Source organism: Onychomys torridus, chromosome 7, assembly GCF_903995425.1.
Source record: "Onychomys torridus chromosome 7, mOncTor1.1, whole genome shotgun sequence".
Taxonomy (NCBI): domain Eukaryota; kingdom Metazoa; phylum Chordata; class Mammalia; order Rodentia; family Cricetidae; genus Onychomys; species Onychomys torridus.
Genome location: NC_050449.1, coordinates 33729880 through 33753442, shown reverse-complemented (window position 1 = coordinate 33753442; position 23563 = coordinate 33729880). Strand labels below are relative to the sequence as shown.

Below are 23563 nucleotides of genomic sequence, written 5' to 3'. Positions count from 1 at the left end.
GTGGATGGAGCATTGCGGGAGGCGAGTCTCAACGGCCCCTCCCCAAACCCTGTGTGCCGGGAGACACCTGTACCCCGGCCTTTGCAGCTTTGCCAGATGGCAGGGTCTCCATTCTCCCAGAGGTGGAAGACTCGGAGAGGCTCAGACTTCTGGAGCAGGTTGGGTCCCCTGTGATGTGTATGGAAGAGAGTATGAGAAAGGAGGCCTAAGGAGCCTGAGTGCCCCAAGCAGAACGGTCTGGACAGGTCTCTTGGAATCATAGATCTTAGTGATTCTTCCATTCCCATGTGCTGTGTGATTGGAATCAAGTTACTTAACCTCTCTGAGCTTTCTTTCATCTTTTAGCCTATGCCAAGGTGAAAACGGCGTTTGCCTGTTGTTTATATCAGATGAAATCTATCACACACTTGAAGAGGAGCTGGGGAAAAGAGCTGAATGGGAACAGAGTTCCCAGGACTGCTTCTTTCCTTGCCTACTTCCACAGATGCTCACTCTGTACATGGCACGGCACAAGGTGCTGTGCCCTGTCCCCATTGGCACTGTGCACTGGCAGTTGTGAGAGCAGGCACCCGGGCTGTGTTTGGGCTGCTCTGTGCAGTTTGCCATCGGGTTGGAATGCTGCTGCCCCCGATGTGTGTAATGCTGAGGCCAGCTCTTGAAGCTGTAAGAGGTTTGTTATCAATCTGCTGGCTCTTGGGCCATGATGGTAGGATGGAGTCTGGGTAAGGTGTGGCCTCAGGCATGCTGGGGCGTTCTGGAGTTGGTTTGGAGAAATGCGGTTGTGTAGTGTTGTTTGCATGTGGAGGTAGAAGCACACATAGCTGTTGTTCTTAGGCCTTTCCACGTCTCGGTGTGGCAGGAATCTTCAAAGGTCCTATTAATAAAATCAAACCTGGGGCCAGTTATTGGGGTGAAGGCTGGAAGATCAGAGAAGCAAAACAAGCCACAGCTATCTCACCTCACCAGTTCCTCAGCTGATCCTGTTTCCTCAGACTGGATGCCTCTGAGTCCTCATCCAAATGGGTCTCAGCTGAACTGCTGCTAGAAGCCTAAAAGCTTAACCAGCCAAATGCTTCTAGTTTTTGGTCTTCACGCCTTATATACCTTTCTGTTTTCTGCCATCACTTCCTGGGATTAAAGGTGTGAGTCACCATACTAGGCTGTATCCTTGAACATATGGATTTCTGCCTCTGGAATGCTAGGATTAAAGGCGTGTGCTACCACTGCCTATCCTCTATGTTTAATATTGTGGCTGTTTTGTCTCTGACCCCAGATAAGTTTATTAGGGTGCACAATATTTTGGGAACACCGTATTATTATTATTATTAGGAACCACCACACCTTGGTGTAGATCTCAGGTCATCTGGTGTAAACCAGAACTCCGCTGGATCATTCATTCCTGAGGTTAGCATTTGCCCTCAGGTTCCGGACCACAGAGTTGCAGGAACTGAGACTATTCAACCTGGGAACGTCTTTTAGCCTTCTCTGATTCAAGCTCTTTGGAACAGTTATTACAGGCATCTTCCATCTTGGCTTGTGAACCATCAAGCTACAAATGAGCTTTATAGTAGAGGGCCAATGAGCCTCCTGTGCTCTGAGGCAGAACTTTATACAGTACAACTTATGTGGTTTATAAAGACACCACCCATGGTGTCCATTCTGCACAAAGCTTATAACTCAAAGTTAAACCATCTTGAACTGATCCAAGATGCTTCCATAAGGAGCTCAGTTGTGTAGGCCTGGGAGAAGGCCTGCAGCCCACATACAGAGGCACTATGCTATGGCTGGATTCCCTGGACCAGTGAGAATGTATAAAAGCCTGCAACTAGCTGAATAAAAATTCCTATTATGACTCGCAGGCCTAAATACATGTAAATGCACCCTCTTACCTTAGCCTTCCCTGTTTTATTTCTGAGGTTCAGCTTTCAGAATTCTTCCCAGCTCCAACACACTGAGCTAAAATGACTACAGAATGAAATAGATTTTTGATGGAGGTGTAGCCAGTTCTGATGACAACATCCTTGTTTGATTCTGTTCATTTCCTGGAGGAGGTCTTGGAGGAGTGACTTCATTTCCGGGAGTCTGGGTTCTGAGACTGCCTTTCCATGACAGTGTCTGTTTTGTTTCTTTAAGATATATCTTGTTTTCAGTTTTTAATCTCTTGAGAAGAGAGACTAGAGGCGTTTATGAATCCTCCAGTGAGGGTGTAGTAAATGCCACTTTCATGGCAGCAGAGTCAGGGGTTTTAGAGAAGAATTGCACAGGGTCACCATTCTGGTGGAAGCTCACCTCAACTGCCCTCCCCCATCCCTCTCTCCCCAAACCCTGCCTCATCTCAGAAAGCCTGCCAAATCCGGCTCCTCCCCCAGAGATGCTCAAGACCACGTCCACAGGGTATTTAAACTGTTCCCCAGAAAACAGACATGTGGTTTTTCAGTCTCTCTTCCCCATCTCCTCTCTGGGGGCCAGAAAATCATCCGGGAGTGTTTTACCCATTAAACCTGGGCTTTTTTAGAATTTGGTTTGATTTGGTCTGATTTGGATTTCTGTGTCTGCTGAGAGGCTTAATATTGGGGTGCAGAAACTTTTCATCTACTGTGAGTGGGTGCTTACCAGTTTTGGAGAGAGGCAGATAGGTAAACAAATTATGGCAGTGCAAGATAATGAAGGTCAGCTGGGCATGGTGGCATACACCTTTAATCCCAGTACTTGGGAAGCAGAGGCAGGTGGATCTCTGTGAGTTTGAGGCTGGTCTCATCTATATAGAGAATTCCAGAACAGCTAGAGTGGCATAATAGAGAAACCTTGTCTCAAAAAGCCAAAACAACCACCAAAACAAAGAAAAACAAAACAAAAAAGCAAAGTAAGGAACAGAAGAGAAATGGCTGTCCCTGGGGAAGCACAGAAGTACTTCTTGACTGGGCAAGCTGGAAGGAGGTTGGTCAGGAAAGTGTCTATGGGGTAGATCACTGAGGAAAATGGACTAGCTGTGACTGGAGGTGGATGTCTCTGAGTTCAGATTGATTCTAGCATGTTCATCATCTGTTTCTGTGAGCTTCAGTGAGTTACCTTGGCCTTTGCTGGTCTGTTTCTTTGTGAATAAGGGTGTCCACATCACAGAGCCACTGTGGAGATTCAAGGACATTGCTAAGTTGAGTTGAATGCTCACTGAATGACAGCTACTCACACAGAGGCCTTCTAGACAGCAGAGGGAGCCAGCAAGCAGGTGTCTTCATGGTTTAGCCTTGAGTAGAAGACAAGGCCGAAGATGAAATGAGAAATACAGGCACAGACTAGAAATGTTCTGAAGCCTCATAATGTACTGAGATAGCCGAAATACTGCAGGCAAGGACTCTGAGCTACCATCCGATCTGAAGACCTTCCTATTCCCCAGTAGATAAATATGATAGTTTCCTCATTTTGTTCCAGCTTTGATATTTTATTATCAGTGGACTGCTCTTTTGAGATATTCAAAAGGTTAGCCCAGGCTATCTTGAAACTCATTATGTCGGACTGGCCTTAAATTCAAAATAATCTCTTTGCCTTAGTCTACCCATTGCTAGAATTATAGGCATGATCTACTATGCCTGGCTCCTTTTATTTTATTTTTTTACATGTTGGTTTTTCTCTATTTTATAAGGAACCCCAGGCTTTATTATTTTATTTTATTTTTTGCTCTACAGAAACTGTGGAATCTTCTACTTCCCCTGGCTTAAGATAGACTGAACAATGTTTGTTGAATTAAAAAGACAAGTAGGAAAGAGTTCAGCTGCAGACAGAAAGATGAGGACTGATGGGCAAAAACAATGCTGGCCCAAACTTTAGTGGTAGTTTGGAGCTGAGATTGATTGACATCTTACCTAATTAAAGTTGTAGGTGAGAGGGAAGGTGTCTAAGGTGAGTTCTGTGTCCCTGAATAGGTGACCTGATCACTATGGTGCTGCTGTTCATTGAGGTATTACAGCAGGTCAGTCAGGAGGTATAGATCTGGGCTTAGATAATTGGAATGCCTGAGGCATCTTGGTGATGTTGTTCTGGAACAATGGGAATCTGTGGCTGAGGTTAAGGGAGTGGTTGTCGATGCCCATATAAATTTGGGTGCCACCAACATATCTTCAAGGCATTCATTGTTAAAGCATTCATGTCTCTTTAGGAACCTCTGTGACCCAGAAGGCATTTGTTTTAGCGAGGGTTTCTATTGCTGTGAAGAGACACCATGACCATGGCAACTCTTAGAAGGAAAACATTTAATTGGGGTGGATTGCTTACAATTTCAGTGGTTCTGTCCATCTTGCTTACAGATGGTTAAGCCCTTACTTTTCAGAAGTTCAGTCCATGATCATCATGGCGGGGAGCATGGTGGTGTGCAGGCAGACATGGTGCTGGCTACATCTTGATCAGAAGGCAACAGGAAATGAACTGTCACACTGAGTGAAGCTTAAGCAAAAGAGACCTCAAAGCCTGCCCCCACAGTGACACACTTCCTTCAACAAGGCCACACCTCCTAATAGTGCCACTCCCTATGAGCTTATGGGGGCCAGTTAAATTCAAACCACTGTAGCATTGAATGACAGGATCTCAGAAGACCCCATCTCTGTTCTCAGTCTCCTATAGTGGGTCACGAACTCATAGAATCATAATAGCCTTCTTCCAGAGGGAGACATTTCCAGATATTTATTGGATCCATGAAAGGTAACCAAATTAGGATATAAAACTACTACTGCCCCTACTTACATTTAAGGAATAGTTTAACACAAAATTAAAAAGGAGGTACTATTGAAAATTAAATAATTGAATGTATTCATCTCTTTAAGACTCACTATGTTACTCTGACTATTCCCAAGCTCACCATGGATCCATGTACAAGCTGCATGGTGGGGGCCAGGTGTGGAGTACATGCCTTTAATCTTAGCACTATGAGTCTAAGGCTAGCCTAGTTTACATAGTGAGTTCCAGGACAGCCAGGGCTACATTGTGAGACTCTGCCTCAACCAAACCAAAACAATCCTTTATCATCATCCATACCAGCGTGGGGTGCCCCATAGTACCATAACCATCAAATATGACCAGTGGCATAATTTAAAAGGCCATAGGTACATTTACTAAGAGTGTTAGCTACAAGACAAAGGGCGCTGAACTATTAGGATCCTTGTAGTAGGCTGGCTAACGTCTGTTGGGATGTTGAAAGAATGCATAGCCTTTAGGTGATTCTAACCCCCCACCCTCAATCCCCACACCTGCTCTGCTGTTTTCTCAATCCTATGCAGAAATAAGAAAATACCCTGCTGGTGGAATGTGAGAAATTCAAAATCCATGCTCATTCAATTTAGCCTGCTGTATCCCCAAAAGCCTGTATTCATTGGCACTGGTGGAAGCAGAACATATAACAGCACTATTTCTGGACCAGCCGTGCAAGTAGGAAGTTCCCGTGCAGTAAAGGATGACTGGATACCTGCTCTGGCCAGCGCTTTCCCATGAAGAGCAGACTGATCAAGAAATATTTATCACAAACTGACTTGGTGTGGGTTAGCTGAGCACCCCACCATGACTTGTCAGCTGATACATTAGCATAATGGTTACAAACTGTGTTCATTTTGGAAAGACAGAGGTAATAAGCCTTGATTAGATATGCCTTTCCCTGTGAACTACTGATGTATATTTAGTTAATGTCATTTCTTATCCTTTTTAAAGTTAGAGGCCAAGGAGTTCATTGGGCCTGTCTTTGCAATGTTGTTATGCTGGACCTGGGTCAGGAAAATAGTGCCCACTCAGTGAATACTGACCTAGAAAGTATCACACACCCAAAAGACGCAAAAAGTCTCTAGATTTTCTGTAATATTTAATTCTGTGGGAATTCTATGTAAATTGTTGTTCTGCTGTATTGTTTAGGTGATACAGGTACAGGTCCCTAACAAGAGTACAATAGGAAACACTTGGAAAAGGTAGAGAAAACCTATGCCAGGAAGGATAGCCGAGGAGCAGGTGGCTCTTCTAGAGTTTAGTTGTGGATTGGGGGCCCTCATAAGCTCATAGGAAGTGGCACTGTTAGGAGGTGTGGCCTTGTTGAAGGAAGTGTGTCACTGTGGGGGCAGGCTTTGAGGTCTCTTTTGCTTAAGCTTCACTCAGTGTGACAGTTCATTTCCTGTTGCCTTTTGATCAAGATGTAGCCAGCACCATGTCTGCCTGCACATCACCATGCTCCCCGCCATGATGATCATGGACTGAACTTCTGAAAAGTAAGGACTTAGCCACCTGTAGTAGTGGTTTAGAAATCCCCAGAGATGTTGGAATGCATTGAGCCCTTGCTTGCTCTCTATATGTTATGGACCCCTGACAACCTGGTGGTGCTCTTATCACTGCCTTTTTGAGTCAGTGATGGAGCTGAGGCTTAGAGAATCCAGTAGACTTTCTTAAGGCCACACGGCTGTGAAGTGTGGATTTTTTGAACTGAAGCCCGATTCTGGAATCTGGATGCTAAACCATAGTATATTTCCCTGGGACTAATGTGAGGCTGGGGCCAGCTGAGAATGTGTCTCCTCAGGCTCATTTTAGGAACAAGCCCCTTTCTTGCCAACAAAAGATTCTTTTGCCATCTCTTTGGCCAGGAGACTTTGACTGTGAAAATGGGTAACACTCAATTCATGTGTTCCCCCCATCCCCACCACCATGGCAGTACTCACATAACTTTGTTGAAAAGGAGAAATCCTCACTTTGGTAGGAGAGCAGGCAACTGTTGGCTATGGGTGGGTAGGTGTTCCCTCCTCAGGGAATCAAAGTCTGCGAGACCCTTCCTGGCCTCCAACACTGACTCATCTGGAGGTTCTCCTGAGCCTAGAAGAGCAGGCCATTAGAAATCTGCCTGCCCTTTCCTTCTGTCAGGGGACAGGTGTGTCTCTGCTGTGTGTGAGGTTAGAAGGCTGGAGGGAGACCAGTGTCTCCTTTCTCTGGTGCTGGGGTAGGGTTTCTGTGTCCAGTCTGATGATCAGTCTCTGGCCTCCTTGGAGCTGCCCTTCTGTCTATGGGCAGAAGAGGTCTTATGAGCCAAGATGTGGGCATTTGTTTGGCATGCAGATAAACCAACCCTGAGGCAAGCAGGTGGGCCTTTGGGAAGTGGGAATGATTTCTGAAGGGGCTGAGAAATGGAGGCCTGAGGGTCCTCTTTGAAAGCTTCTCTGATAGAACCAAGGACATTCTTGTATTCATCAAGACAGTTTCCTTGGAAAGGGGATGCTATGTTGGATGTCATGGTGTAAGTACCTCTGTATTTGGGAGGCAGAGGTAGGAAGATCACCTCTAGTCTAGCCTTGAAGGCTACAGAATGAGACCTTCCTTGTCTTAAAAAGTATATCAAGAGCAGGGAAAAGAAAGAGAAGCTTAGCTGGGTTCTCAGCCTGCATGAGTATAGTGGATCATCTATGTGTTATCTGGCCATAGAGGTTCCCAGGCTAGAGAGTACAGCGGTCTTGTGGTTCTAAGTATCCCTTTATCTTTTAGCTTTTCCCATTTTTACTAATGACTTCTGTCTTAGTTACCTTTCTGCTGCTGTGAAGAGATACCATGACCAAAGCAACTTCTTAATAAAGAGTATTGGGAGCTTGCTTATGTTTTCAGAGGGTTAAAGTCTATGATCATCATGGAGGGGAGCATGGCAGCAGGCAGGCATGATGTTGGAACAGCAACTGAGATCTTGTACATTTGACACACAGGCAAGAGGCAGAGCAAGAGAGCTAACTGGGAATGGTGTAGGCTGTTGAAACCTCAAAGCCCACCCCCATTGACACTCCTCTTCTAACAGGGCCACACCTCCTAATCCTTCCCAAACAGTTTTACCAACTGGGGACCAAGTATTCAAATAGATGAGCCTATGGGGCCATTCTCATTCACACCATTACAACAGCATTCCTTGGACTTCCTCAGGTTCCTTGTTCTTTGATACTCTGCTTTTCAAATCTACTAATGTCCAAGTATCTTATGTAAAGTGGCATGTTTGTATATAATATGTATTCATATTAAATCATCTGTAGGCTGCTTAGAGTACCCAATGCAATGTGAACACTATGTAATTGGTTGTTATATTGTATTATTTGAGGGAGAATAAAAAGTGAACTCTGAGCATGTTCTGTAAACATGCAGCTTTTTCTAGGATTACATTGTATCGTTGTATCTAAGGTTAGGATTCTGTATGCAGGACCTGGGAGGGCAGAGGGCCTGATGTACCTACTCACTCTGGAACTAGTGGTAGCTGGTAGTGTTGGGAAAAGAATTAGACATCCCCAAACTCTGGTTTCTTCCTTAAACCAATGTTAACTCTTTCCTGTCTAATTATTTAGTGTTTAACCTTGTGCTGGGTCACTGTGAGGTTCACCAGACACTATATATGCACCCCCACTTAACATTCTGGAGTGGTGTGTTGTCTGTCCCTGGCAGCTCTGGGCCTGCTTTCCTGGGGGCAGGATGGAAGCTAGAGTTGATTGGAGTCTGGTTTTGGCTTTGCTCCTGCTGTTGTTGCCTGAAGGAGCATTCTGGATTAACAGATTGTGAAGGGGGAGCAGAGAAGGCTGGGGAAGAGGAAGTGATTTTGTCTTTTTATTTTTATTTTTAATTTCAACTTCAAGACTTTAAGTGAATCCCTGGGGTCACAGAGGCAGAAGGAAATACTCTAGACACAAAAAGCCTGGCTTAATTTGCCCACAGGTCTGTCAACCTCTCCCAGCTTTCTGCACGGCATTGGCTCTCTGGGAGTAGGGCTAGAGGGCTGGGGTGTGCACCAAGGGTATTAAGGACAAGCGGGGTGCTCAGGAGGCTCCAGGCTGGGAGCTGACACAGATGAACAGACCAGAAGGCAAGGCCAATGCCTACAGCCCACACTGTCACCCCAGAGCCTGTGACTAATAGTGGCAGAGGGTGGGGAGTGGTGAGTGCGGAGGCAGGGAGGAGGAGGGAGGGGGAGGAACAGGGAAGTGGTAGGGAGCACCTGATCAGTGCAGCCCTGGCCATCTGCCGGCCCCTCACACAGCCTCTATTGACTGCAATTTGGAGTTTGGAAGAGGATTCTGGCTAGGGGATGATGAGGAGGCTTGTTGTTGAAATGGAGTGTTTGGGAGGCTATGCCCTCCCCCACCACTCACTCCTCTCTTGCTTGCTTCCTGACCTCCAAAATGCTCCTTAAATATAACACTCTCAGCGCCTGATGACTCTCCTGCCGGAGCTTGGAGCTTTGATTCCCCAGCGTGTGACTGCAGCACCGCTCTGCCCCAGTTTTGCCAGCAGCTAGAGGCATGCCGCTCTACTGCAGCGAGCTCTGCTGCCCTGGAGAAGGAATGGGCAGAGGGACTGTGGCCAGAGTCTGAGAACTCGAGATACAAGGAGAGCCTCAGGGATCTCGCCATCCATTTTCTGCTCCAGATACAGAACTATTTGCTTGGAGTGACTTAGCAAGGTCAGGAGGCAGTCCAATGAGAGGGGAAGAACTCTCATGAGGAGATGAAGTCAAAAGTCTTGATTGAATTCACCCTTGAGTTCTTCTCGTTGTCCAAATCTGTCCACGGACTCTGACTGTTGATACACAGTTTCTGGATTTGGCTTTGGCCAAGAGTCTTGGGTGTGTGGAGGTGGCATGCTCCTGCTGAATGGTGACCTGTTACCTTTCCAGTCCCTTTCTATGGATGAAACATCAGTCACTGCTTTTGTTGAGTTAGACAGGAAACATCACCAGGGTGCTAGAAATCTTAAGGCTTGGAGGAAGCCAAGACAAAAATACATAAAAACAAAAAACAAAAACAGGGCAAGTAAAATAAAAATGAACATTTTTCTACCTTGAACTCAGTAAATTTTGGAAAAGCCACCCTAAGAGGCTTAGAATAACACAAACCCAACTTTATGTTAATCAAATAAATGGGTATCTATGAGCTACAGCCCCAAACAAGTTTTGAAACATGAATAATATAAAACACCCTCATGGTCAGACCTCACCCCATATCAAAGAAGATTGATGTGGGAGTGGTTTCAGATTGCTCTGTTATCCTCAGTGTGTTCCCATAAGCCTTGAGCAGATACAAAAGGATATTTACAAGACATATAAAATATTCTGACAAACTTATCGACAGGGAAACACTTTTAATTTGTCATATTCTGATCTGGGGAGAAAGGGGAAAGACAAAACGCAAATTAGGCATAAAGCATTAAGAAGATGAAACGATCTTCTCCCAGTTAACACCCTTCTCTTGACCAATCTTCTGAAGGACTTGTTATTCTCTTTGTTGCTTGCTCCGTTGTTCAACGTCAAGGTTTAGGATTAGTTTTTTGTTGTATGGATATAGATTATATGTGTGAATTTTATTTGATTTTTGTATGTCTACAGAAGAACATGTAAGATCTTCCTTGACTCCTGTTTCGGGTTCAGTGTATGGTTTCTGAGAGCTAGCCACTCTGTTGTATACTGCAGTACTGCACATGTTCAGGGCTGTGTAACATTCTGCGTGAAAACACCGCAGATACCCTTGTTTTTCACCGAGGTCTTCATTATCACATGCTGAGTACTGTATTGAGTTTCTTGTGTGTGCATCCTCATGTAACTTAACTTTCCTCAGTATAGAATTGCCCACACATAGTGTTGATGGGGTAGGGATGTACTTGTTTATCGCTTTCATAAATTCATTAGTTGAGTCAATATGCCCTTCTACTACTTCTTTCTCAATACTTGATATTGTTTGATTTAAAAATTTTGGCCAATCAGGTGAGTCTGAAGTGGTATCATATTAGTTTTCTGCATTTGTGTTTTCCTGAGTCCTCATGAAGGTGTGGGCCTGCTCAGATGTTTATTATTTCCCCTTCCGAAAGCCCTCATTCAAAGCTTTTGCTAATTTTCCTTATTTCTCATAGAATTATAGGATTTTTTTTTCCCAAAATCTTTTCTTTTAAAATATTTATTTATTTATTAAGCATACAGAAGAGGGCGCCAGATCTCATTACAGATGGTTGTGAGACACCATGTGGTTGCTGGGAATTGAACTCAGGATCTCTGGAAGAGCAGTTGGTGCTCTTAACCTCTAGGCCATCTCTCCAGCCTGAATTATAGGAATTTTAAATAAACATCCCACCAGTCCTTCTCTCAATATATAGTGCATGAATTTCCTCCCAGCAAAACCTTTGTGCCCTCCTTCCCCCAACTTTTCTTTGAATGACAGGAAGTTGGTCATTTAAAATTTATTCTTCTTTTCTTTTGTAAGTGTGTGTGTGTGTGTGTGTGTGTGTGTGTGTGTGTGTGTGTGTGTGAGAGAGAGAGAGAGAGAGAGAGAGAGAGAGAGAGAGAGAGAGAGAGAGAGAGAGATTTGTATTTGTTTAGGGAAACTCTTATATTCTGATCAGAGTTGATAGGAAGATCAGTTTGAGGATCATTTGGTTTTTACATTGTTGCAGGACAAGGTTTAGGACTGGCCTGAATCCTTTCAAGTTCATCATTAGGGTGAGATGTGGCCAAACAAGGACCTGGGGGGATCTGCTACACTAGGAAAGTGAGGTGTAGCCAAGCAGGGACCCATCTGGGCAATGCCACTGTATTACAGAATCTACTTTTAACCTCACCACTAGTGGGCTTTCAGAGTGTCTCTCTGTGCTTTGAGACCGTGAAAACTAAAGCCTAGGCTCATTTGTTTCTGTTAGCACTAAATGTTTATATATTTATATATTCCTAACTTTTTGGGTTTTGCCAGAACCCCAAGGCATTTTAAAATAATCTCCTTTTGGCTTTCTATTTTCTAGTCTGTGTGGTTATCTTGCCAGATAAGGAATTCTTCAGCATCTAGTTTTCTCTAAAATAACTTGTGCCTTTCCCAAAACATGAATATTATGGAGCAGCCAACCCATGGAGAGTCAGGTGGCATCAGGAGAAGGCGCGCACTCATTCTTAGAACTTATGCCAGTGTGCTTCATTATCCAGAGAGGGAACTGCTTTGGGTGTACAGAATGCTGTCCATGAGAAGGTAAGGCAGGGGAAGTCCATGAGATGAGCATTTGTCTGTCTCTCATGGTCTCCATCATTAATTTATATCAGGGATATGGAGTGGACTGTGTCTTATCAGCCATGTTTGGATCCTATTTGGAGGTTTTTCATTATGGACTGAAAAACATGGCATTGATTTCCAGAGCACTAGGGACAGTTCTTGATCCACAGGCAAAGGGAATCTGTGGGGTTTGATTGTTACCTGTCCCACCAGGCCTCTGTGTCACGCACACTGGCACTCAGCACTCATCAGTAACATGGAGGCTGCCTTGATGTAGTCTTTTTCCTTATTGTTTATAGTCTTTGTCTTGGCCTAAATGAGCTCTTTTCAACCAGCATGTCTGAGAGAAAAGAAGTGTGTGTGTGTGTGTGTGTGTGTGTGTGTGTGTGTGTGTGTGTGTGTGTGATGTGTGTGTGTGTGTGTGTGTGTGTGTGTGTGTGATGTGTGTGTGTGTGTGTGTGTGTGTGTGATGTGTGTGTGTGTGTGTGTGTGTGATGTGTGTGTGTGTGTGTGTTCATGCACATTCAAGCCAAAAGGTTGATGTTGAGTATCTTCTGTTATTTTCTATTTTAGTTTTGAGACAGAGCCTCTCATTGCTCCTGGAGATCACTGATTTTTGGTCAGCAAACTCAGGGGGCTGCTTGTCTCTGTCCCCTGCCCGTGCTGGGGTTCCAATGTGAACTTAGGTGCCTACTGTAACAGGGCTGCTGGGGATTGGAACACTGGTCCTTCTGCTTGGGCCAGAAGCCATCTTTATCCCTTGCCCTGAGACATTTTTAAAAATTTTATAAACATATATAGGTATTGAATTTGGAGTGTGGTATGACTACATTCATATCCCAGACTTGCCTCTCCCTGCCTGTTTGGCGTTAGGTATATCAAGACACTGCCTCTGTCACTGCTCAGTTGTAGTGTCTGAGACACAGCTCTGGCACACACCTCAGCATGTGCGTGCAAGATCACAAGTGCGTACCCACTGTGCCTAGCTCAGCAGCTGACTCCAGAGCCCCTGAGTGTACTCTTGTTGGTAGTGGCAAAAGAGGGTTTCTATGGACTTTCCCAGAGAAGCTGATGGCCAAAGGCCAAAGAACTTAACTTTTCCAGAAATGTGTTTTAGAGTAGTGCTTGGGGTGCTCTGGGCTGGTGTTGAAGTGTTCTCCATGACTGGAGCAATGTGGCCAAAGAGAACATTGATCTATATAGAGGACTATCAGTGATGTTAACTTGGGGGCTGGATCATGGGATTTGGGAGCTTCCCAGTGATCAGTTACCCAGTCATGGAGAGCAAGTCTGTGCCCTTTGGAATCTTGTATACCTTGTCAATTCCGTTGCTGAATGTATGGCCTGGATACAGGCCCAAGGAGCCTTAAAAACACAGTTGGGGTCGGGCAGTAGTGGCATAAGCCTTTAATCCCAGCACTTGGGAGGCAGAGCCAGACAAATCTCTGTGAGTTCGAGGACAGCCTGGTCTACAGAGAGAGAGATCCAGGATAGGAACCAAAACTACACAGAGAAACCCTGTCTCGAAAAACAAAACAAAACAAAACAACAACAACAAAACCCCACAACTGGGGATGTGTTCACAAGTCCTGGAGGCATTTGAACATCACCTGGCAAGGGGTTATGGATGGAGAGGAATTCTGCTAGTCATGGTTGTTTGGCTAGCATATCCCTGAAAGTTCAGGGTCCTAGAGAGTGTTTCTTCTGTCTGGTCAAAGGCTGGAGGGAGACAGCAATGATTTGGTTGTTTGCTAGCGTCATATCAAGGAAGCACTTACGAACAGGACCCCTCTCACCCAAAAGCCCCCTATCCAGGGTGATGTTACACTGGGGGGGAGGAGATGCCCATTCCCTGCCTTCCTGGGGGTACCCAACAGAAAGAAGGAGGCAGGAGATAAGAGAGAGGTACATGCCCAATGACTGTTCCCAGTGGGATCTGCCAGTCTGTCTGTGTTCGTGAAGAGCATTACCTTAGAGAGTCAAGCTTGGGTGATATGTAGTTAGCTCAGGCATGGCTGTTAGATTGTGTCAGGCCAGTTTTGGTGGAAAGGCTTATTATGGTTCAGCTGAAGGTTGCTATTTCATAATTAATCTCCTCTTTGTTCCTTTCCACCCATCCGCATTACTGACCCAGATAGTGGATAATATGGGGAAGGCCGGAGAGGAGTGAGTGGTACAATCAGAGAAGCGGTGGGTGCGGGAACCTCCAACCTAGAGTTGGTTTGGGGATTTCCCCCACTTAAAGAAGTTCAAAGTCCACTTTTTTTTTTTTTTTTTTTTTCCACTTAGTGTTCCTGGTATAAGTCTGCTTGCCGCTTGTGTTGTTGATGATGTGTTGATTGAGTCCTAAGTAAGGCTAGACTGTTGCGGCCACCTTGAAAGGACTCCTGACTTGACGTGACCTGCTGGCTGCCTTTACCACTCAGAGGTGCTCACCACATGCCCTGGTAATCTGGGCAATGTCCCCAGCAGGAGAAGAGAACTATGAGTTCTCTGTGCTCAGAACTAACTGCTTGGGAGCTCAGAGCCTGCTGGCTACCTCAGCTTGCTTCCCTGGGAACTGACAGTTCTGCTTAAGGTGGTCTTGAGCAGCCTTCCTTGGGACCACAGGCAGTAGCTAAGATTTCCAGGTCTGCACAGTTAAGAAATCCTGAGGTTGTCTAGTACCCCTTCCCTGCCAAGGGTGTGACCTGTTAACTCACCTGGTTAATATTGTTGGGTGCCTGTGACGGTATCCCTCTCCAGAGCTTTTTGCCTCTTCCTTCTCCCCTCCTGGTACCACATTCCTCCATGCCGCACGTTGATCCCCGACATCCCTGGTGATCCGTGCCATTGTGGGACAAAACATGTGCTGTGTCTTTAAATGGGCGGAAGTGACTGGCGGTGCTTCGCTTGGGTACTGCATTGATTAGGAGATTACATGGAGCTGCCGCCTGGGGGAGGAGAGTGCAGGTTCTGCTAGGTCGGTGCTCTGATCCTCAAGGCCCTCCTTGCTTTTCCTCCCTGAGGCTGCTCGTGGCCGGTAGGAGGTGAGGGTGGGTGGCTGGCGACCAGCCTGACTGTGGATGCAACTCCAGGGCTCGCTCAGCTCAGGCTTGCCAGAGTACCCATCCTCATCAGAGACTGGCAGTGGCGGCAACAGCCAGGACAGCCGGCTCCAGCCTGGGGCTGGATTTGCCCAAGCTGCCCTTGGCCTCTGAGCCCAGCTGAGAGCTGGGAGAGGGGCAGTGGGAACAGAAGCAGCAGCAGCAGCAGCATCTCTCTCTCTCTGTCTCTCTGTCTCTGTCTCTCTCTCTCTCTCTCCTCTTCTCTCTGTTCTCTGTGTTTAAGTCACATTATATGGGATTCTGTTCTTTGGGGACTTCGTCATCTTTTCCACTATGTCCTGGGACCTTCGGAGCTCTGACAGGGATGCTAAGGACACGGTCAGTGGATTCTCGTGACTGTACTAATGAAAGGATTCAAGCTCTCCTGGTAAGTGAAGGATGGATAAGATGCATCCTCCTCCATCTCCCTTCACCTGTGTGCTCTGCCAGCATCCTTGCCCCCTTCAGAAGTCTCCTGGAGACAGGCCTGTCTCACTGGGTGGGCATCAAAGTGTAAGTGTCAAGAGAGGGGTTTACACCCCCCACCCCACCCCCCAAAAAAGGTTGGAGTACTCTCCCTGGCTCAGCTAGCACCTATGGTGCTGTGGTATTTTCTCCCAGCATACCCACTATGTCAGGGGTTTGTCGAAGTTGAGAGGCTGTAGAAAGAGGCTAACAGAAACTGAAAAGACTCTCCCACTTTGAGGGGTTGTGGTGGTTGTACACAGAGAGGGAACTTTATGCAAAGATGTCCTTTCCCGTGTCTTGCAGTTGTTCTGGGCTGAGGTCTTGACTAGCTCCCTTTTCCTTGGCACTTAGGGTTAGCCACAGCTGAGGCAGCCTCTGACCTCCCTGGGAGGTGGCTCCCTAAGCAGAGTGTTAGGGACCAGGCTCCATCTTCTAGGATCCCCTTGCAGGGAGCGTGGGCATGCGCCTTGGGGCTTTGCAAGTGTCTGACTCCTCCTGGGCTTCATATTAGGACAGAAAAAGAACTTCTGGTTTGGAGTGTGTGTGGATAGTTATATTCTAGCTGCAGTGGCAGGCAGAGTATTTTTCATCTTCTGTTTTAAAAATAAAACCCTTACTGTTCCTCTGTTCCTTCTTCTCCTTTGATCCACTGAGGACCAGATTGGGGGGAGGGGGGCTGTCTTTTTTCTCGGCTTGAGAAACTGCAGATTTTGCTTGGAAAACTTTGTCTTACCAGGAATCTGGAACCCCTGCAGGGCGGCCGGTGCAGCTAGCTGCCCAGGAGGAGAAAGGCTCCCCGGGTAAGGGAGGGAGGGTGCTTTAACTCCTTGAAGAGGGTGAAGGGAGAAGGAGGAGGAGGAGAATAGCCTGGGGCAGCTCTCTGCAGGGATGCGGCCAGCCTACCTTCATTGTGGACCTGCTGTCCAAGCTGGGCCCTGGGGTAGGGGTAGGGCATTCCTGTGGGTGGCGGGGTGATATTCAGAATCAGGGATGCGATCAAGCAGGTTAGGCAAGGAGTCTTAGCCTGACTGCAGGCCACTTCTGGTTTTCTAGAAGCCCCTACCCAAACCACCCCCCAGCCCCAGCGAAGTCTAGCATTCCTGTTGTAAGTGCCAGTGTTCTTTAGAGGGACTTGAGAAGGGCAAAGAGTGGAGCGGAGTTCTGCAAGATTAGCTCATAAGAACTGCAAGCTCCCAAGCATGGTGAGATCTGGCGACTGCTTAGCTTTGAGCTGCTTCTTCCTCAGGAGAAGGGATCACCCCATGGGGGTGCTGAGTCCTTGTGCAGAAGCCTCTCCTTCTGGTTTGGGGCAAGGAATTACACACCCTCCACCCATCCCTGCTCTTGCTTCCTTGGGGGCTTGCCTATCGCACTGTGTTGCAAACTGTCTACCTGGGTCTCTTGTCATCAGTAATTCCAGGCCCACATGGGTGGTCAGATCTGTTTTCACTCCTCCGTGGAGCAAACCCCGGCATCCCAGAAAAGCGCAAGAGCTTCTGGGAGCACAGAGACCCAGGGCTCAGCCTCAGAATCACTCAGCACCCTTCTCCTGCTGTCAGCACACTCAGCTTGGGACCTAGGTAGACTGGCTGTCATTCAGATGAGACATCACTTTAACACAGACACTTCTCGGCTCAGCCTGGCTCAGGTCCCACAGGGACATGTAGAGATGTTTGCCTTTGAAATCTGTCGTGAGTATCTCTTGACGCATTTCAACAAGGAGAGCAGCGCTCAGCTGGGAGCTGTAATTGGCCAACCTTGTCTTCTTCAGATAAACAAAATTGGGGGATAGTTCTGTCATTTCTGGATGCTGTTAGGACCCTCTGTCTCGTGAATGGTAGATACTCTATCTAGCCCACTGCGTCCCTCTTTGCAGTTGTGTTGTGGCTGTATTGCGTGCAAAGTGGCTGGCTTCCTTTGGCATTCCATGGTAGGTGTGCCCTACTCCCAAGAAGTGAGATGATGTTGGCTATCTTATCCTGGGTAATACTGCATACAGGAGGGGATGGGGTTAGTAAGCTTTCTAACGTTGGAAATCATTTCTAGGAACACTTCTAGGATTCCTCCTATGTAGAGGCAGCATAAAAATGGTGGTACTTATGTTCACAGTAAACGTAAGGGGTAGTGGTCTACCCCTTTTTGAGATTTACTTCGTGTCAAGCTACATTAAGTACTTTGCATGTATCAGCATGAGCCATGCAGTACTACAACTATGGTCCCCCATTTTACAGACTGTGGAGCTGAGGCAGAGGTTAAGGCAAATGCAAAGAAATCAGGCTTTGGGTTTACTGCAGGGTTCCATTGCAGCAATCCACCTGTTCTTAGTTACTCACTTTCTCTGTATGTTAGTATGTAAGACCATATTCTGTACTGCCCCTTTCCCTGCTCTGGTGTCCCATTAGATCCCTTAAATAGACTTTGAACATTGTAGAAAAGTTATCTCATTTGATTCTTACTATATCACAATGAAGTATCTGTTCTGTGTTGACGACATGTCTATTCTGTGATGGAGCTAGGAAAAATGAGGCCTAGAGTCATAAACTGTTTAGGTTAAATTTATGTAGCTAGACCATGAAAGGGTGCAGTCTGGCTTACTTCGCTGTTCTTTGTACATGAGTTCAAGCAAGTGCTTGTGTGCATGTCTGTGTATATGTATGTGTGCTCTGTATGTGCCTGTGGAGGCCAAAGGTTAGCATCTTGGTGCCTTCCTCAAATGCTTTCTACCTTATTCTTTGAGAGCAGGTCTCTTTACTGAATCTGGAGCTAAAATTTGGGTTAGGTTGGCTGGCCAGTGACCTCTAGGGGATTTCTGTCTTTGCCTTGCTGCACTGGACCTATGTATGTGTGAATACTACTTCCAAACTTTCACATGGGTGCTGGGGACCCAAACTCAGGTCCTTAGGCTTTTATGGCAAGGACTTTGCACACTGAACCATTTTCCCAGCCCCTCATAACCAAAAGACAATCATAATAAAAAAGCAAGATGTATCTATGTTGTACCAACCTTTCCCCAGACAAGGTTCAGGGTCTGTAAGTCTGTATTCTCACCATCCCTTCATTTTACAAATGTTGATCCTGCTTCCATTATTTGTAGCCCTTCGCCTGGGAACATGGGAGTTTAAAATGTGTAAAAGTTCATTTTTTCCCTTAGGTTTCTAGAGACTAGACCTCTCTCAGGTAGACCGAGCCCCCCTTCCCTCTACACAGGGTACAAATCAGTCAGCGCCTAAGGCCAGGTAAATGCAATCAACAGCTCTAGAAACCGGTTTCAGCTGGTGGAGCCACAGAGCATGTTCTTAGGGTTGGGCGACACATGAGGACGCTTGGATCTGAGTGTTAGTTAAATCAAGTTTGGCTTTACACAGCAACTTCGCCATAGCTCACAGAGTTTCAACCTTATAGGTGATGCTCTAGGTCACAGGCCATAGATGTGTGTGACTGACAAGTGGCTGCCTTGTGAGAGAGGTCCCCCACCTTATTTCTCCTTTATCAGGGAGGAGTTTAATTAAGTCCACCTCAAGAGTTGTTGTGGTCATCCCATCTGCTGGTAATTCAGTGAGGAAAGTAAGGGTTGCAGCCGGAGAAGCTGAAAGGAAGTGTCGTGAGCAAGTCCCGGAGGGAAAATGTCATGGTTTTACTTTGGAAGCCGATGTTCCTTTGTCTCCACATGGCTGCTCTCCCCCACTCACTCTTATCACGATGTAAAGTTTATCTTTAATTCCTTCAGAGCCTCAGAACGGTTCACTGTTGGGAGGCCACTCCCTCCAGATTGCTGTCCCCACACAGGCCCTGGCAGACTGCAACATCTGTCTGGATTCCCTCTGCTCCTTTTCCTGCTCTTCACATCTGCTGGGTTTGGTGGCACAGGCAACACAGAGCCCGAGGCTGGCATAGACCTTCAGGAAAGTCAATACGGGGGAGAAGCTGATGATGTGAAAAATTATAGAAGCCAGAGTTAAGGGGGCACCCATCATCTGACACACAGGCCAGCTGTTCTGTGGTGAGAGTTCAGCCTTCTGGGTGTTGTTAGATAGGCAGATAGTAAGCCTCCAACCCCGGACAAATGGCGAACCGAGGTGCCTACTTCACAGGTGTGGAGACAGGTGAGCTTCTATGCTGCGTGCCCACTCACGTTTCAGGAATGAGAGTGCCCCCCCCATCCTGCTCTCTTGTTTCCTTCCCAGGTGACTGGGTAGTCAGCTGACTGGCTTTTGTCTTTATTTTCCTGCCGTTAATGGCCAGCCATGTTTTATTGACACGGAGGTCAATTGTCCATTGTTTTCTTCTTTCAGATCTGTTCATGAATGATGCCCTGTTCCTTGCCCATCTCTTGTCTAGACTACACTCTGTCTTCTGAGGTTCTTCCTGAGAGAGTTGTGCTGTGAAAATGAGGGAGCCCAGGAGGCCACTACACACCCCCTGTAGAGCCTGACCTCACAGCTTCCAGGGGAGGTTTCCCAGAAGGGAGGGAACAGGAAGAAGGCTGTGGTCTCTCCATGGCTTGAGAGAGGACTCACTTATGACAATCTTGTCACTACCTGTTAGCCTGCTGTGGACCTGGGTAGGGGACTTCTGTTTACCTTGGGTGGTGGTATTTTTGAAAGTGGGATTAAATGCCAGCCATGGGTAGATTAGTTATCTCTCAGCTTTTCTTTTTACTGATGGTCTAGAAAAAGGCCACAGTCCTTATAGCGCAGTAGCATGTGCTGTAGACGGTTGGAGTGCATCTTTAGCCAGCAGGGGATAGTGAAAAAGAAACCTTCATTTGAGAATATTAAATATTCATTTACAAATGCCACACCACAGGTATGCCCTCCATGAACATTGAGATTTATTTTATCACTCATGCTATAGAGTTAAGTTTCCTCATTCATTTCAGGGCCCTGCATGCTGATCATCTAAGATTAAAGTCTCTCTCTCGAGGGCTAGACAGCCCAGGGTCATGAGCCAGTCTGATGCTGTGGATTTCTTAAGATGACACACCCTTCACACATGTCACTCAGACTTCTACAGTGGGCCAGCCATAGACATTGCTTGCTTTTCTGAGTCCCTGTGGCCACCATCATCCTTTTTAGAAGAAGAGATTTGCTATCTTATGATGTAAATGTAAGGGTGAGACAAATTAGATGCCAAGTTGTCAAAGCTCTTGGCTTGGAATCTCTTCTGGTTATTGTATGATTATGTCGAGAAAAGATGATCCATGGTTTTGGTGAAGGAACTTGATGACAAAATTCCTCTGGTCTCATTGAATTGTCCATAAGGCCGGGCATTTTTCCTTAAGTGACCTTGCAAATGAAGCGATATACTAAGGCAGGTTATGCTGGGTGACTTTACACTCATCTATGGAAATTTTTAAAATTATATTCATTTATTTATGTGTGCACATGGAGGTCAGAGTCCAACCTGCAGCTGCATTCTCTCAGTTCTCTGCTTCCACTGTGTGTATTCTGGGGACTGAAGTCGGGTTAGACCAGCAAGCTCCTTTAACTGCTGAGTCGTCCATCCTTCAAACTTCAAGCCCTGTTTTTTCATTCTTGTCTGTCTGTCAACTCTCTCTCTCTCTCTCTCTCTCTCTCTCTCTCTCTCTCTCTCTCTCTCACGTAGTAACATGTGGAGGCCAGAGGTCAACATCAATCAGGTCTTTCCTCAGTAGCTCTTATACCTTCCTGTGAGAAAAGGCCTCTCACTGAAACTGAATCTCACGGTTTGAGCTAGACTGACTGGCCAGCAGCTCCAGGATTTACCCAGGTCTGGCTTCTCTGAGCTGGGATTATAGGCAGCTGTGCCCATCTCTTACTGGGTAGGTTCTAGAGTTCAGGTCCTCCTGCTTGTGCCACAAGAATTTCACCCACCGAGCCAAGTCCCAGCCCCCGTGATCCAATCTTAATACTGTTCTTTGGCTTATCCTTGCAGAGAATATTGTGTTGAACGGAGGAGAGCAGGTTTGGCCATGACAACCACTGCCAGTTATTTCATGGCTCCTAAATCCATTTTATGACCACTTCAAGTCCCTCAGGTTCTGGGACAGCTCTCCCAGGGAACTACTGCGTGTAGTGCAGTGGTTTAGCAATATAGGCTGTTGACTCTCACGGGGTCTTCTCCATGGTCACCATGGCAAGGAGGACAGCTTGGGTCTTCTGTCCTTCCCATTGCACATGTCACACAATGGCCAGAGCCAGCCACGTGAGCCTGGCTGACTGCAGGGCAAAGCACTTCAGTGCCTACCATAACTGAGTTCTCTGGGGATGAGCAACGTACCGTGAGATGTTGGGGAATAGCTGTGTGGCCCTGGACATGATCTACCCAGGGCACATTCAGTTTGCAGCCCATTTTTGCTTTTTTTTTTTTTTTTTTTCTGGAGCTGTGGATCGAACCCAGGGCCTTGTGCTTGCTAGGCAAGCACTCTACCACTGAGCCAAATCCCCAACCTGACCATTTTTTATATAGTTTGCAAGCCAAGATTGTCCTAGTGCATGTGATTTTTGCTTTCAAAAATACTTTATTCTTTGACAAATTCATGCTTTAGTAATTTTTTTCATTTTGTTGCTTTATGATACTAGGGATTGAACCAAGGCCTTACAAGTGCTAGAGAAGCAATGGACCACTGAGTGATATTCACAGATTTCTTATTACTTTCTTTCTTTCTTTCTTTCCTTCCTTCCTTCCTTCCTTCCTTCCTTCCTTCCTTCCTTCCTTCCTTCCATTCAGACAAAGTCCTATAGGTTGCCTGTTAGAATGGGGCTTGAATTCACTCAGTAGCCCAGGCTGGCTTTGATCTTCCTACCTCAGCCTCATGAGGATTGGGATTATAGGCCTTCCTTACAAGGTCCAGCTTTCTGTGCATTTAAATATGATGCAAGAAATCCAAGAAGGGAAAAATGGCATGTAAAAAAAAAATCAGATAACATTCCATTCACTTTTATGAGGCCATGACACAACCATTTGTTCATAGACTGTCCATGGCTACTTGGATACTGTAACACAGAGTGTTGACAGAAACTTGTGTCCTGCAAACCTGGCCCCTCATAAAAAGGTTGCTGCTCCAAGATTAGGTAAAAATAGTTTTCAAGAGCCAGCACAGTGCTATGTTTTTGCTGGATTCTTTTTAGTTAGGAGTATAGGGGCTTTATACTTGTAGCAGTGATGATAAGGGCAATAATAACAATAGGTAATACTTGAAAATTTGCTGCATGACAGGTTTGTTTGACTTTATATCTTGAGACAGGGCCTTGCCACATCTTTCTGATCTTTCTAGGTTGCTAGTTTTGAATTCTCAACCTTGCTTTGAACTTTTAATCTTCTGCCCAAGATCATAGAGCCTAAAATTCCTTGAGGTAAGCAGTCTGGTCTAGGGTCCAGGCTCTTCTCTTTTTCTTTTGTTCTGTTTTGTTTTAACTGATAGGGTCTTGAAAAATATATACACCAGGCTGGCCCAGAGCTCAGCTTCCTCAGTGCTGTCTCACCTGGCCTGAGTCCCTGTACTTAGCTACCATGGTTGCAAAGGCATTGGAGGGCAGGTATTTCCCTCTGAGAAAAAATTGGGAAATGTTATGGAGTGATTTATGAGGGCAGTATTTGATGATGTGAATTATAACTGCCAATGACAGGATAGAGCAGAAAGGGGAACAGTAACAACAGTCAGAATTGAGGAGGGGTGCATGGGGCAGACGAGACGCTGGCTGATTCTTGAAGAATGAAGGCCATGGACATTTCAAGAGACCAGCAAACCTTTGAGGTAGGAAAAAACGAAAAAGGAAGAACAGCCACTGAAACCAGAACAAGTGCCTCCTGGACGGGAGAGGTGAGCAGCCCCGTAGAACCAAGGCCTGCTTGCAGGCCCCAGGGTAGACGTTTCAGTAGAAGATATGCAGAGCGCCCGCCTGCCCGCCTGGGGCCTGCTGTACTCAGCACCCACAGGCTCAGGATGACCAAGAAGTGCCCATATGCGCTTTCCATTTCAGTGGGTATGATGCTTGAGGCAATAGCTTGATGTTTGTAATGTGGTAG

General features: G+C 46.3%; 1 protein-coding gene across 8 annotated transcripts in view; it reads left to right on the top strand.

Moving 5' to 3' along the window:
* Gramd1b (GRAM domain containing 1B) overlaps nt 1-23563 on the top strand; it is a 128558-nt gene that overhangs the window by 30167 nt on the left and 74828 nt on the right. For 2 of the 8 annotated variants that reach the window (XM_036194386.1, XM_036194385.1), the window contains exon 1: nt 14911-15476. The exons of 5 other annotated variants lie outside the window; for them this stretch is intronic. In XM_036194386.1, coding sequence (XP_036050279.1) covers nt 15454-15476 — 23 coding nt within the window. In that variant the 5' untranslated portion in view covers nt 14911-15453. Of the gene's footprint in view, nt 1-14910; nt 15477-23563 lie in introns of those variants that run through there. One more of the 8 variants, XM_036194399.1, reaches the window with a different exon arrangement.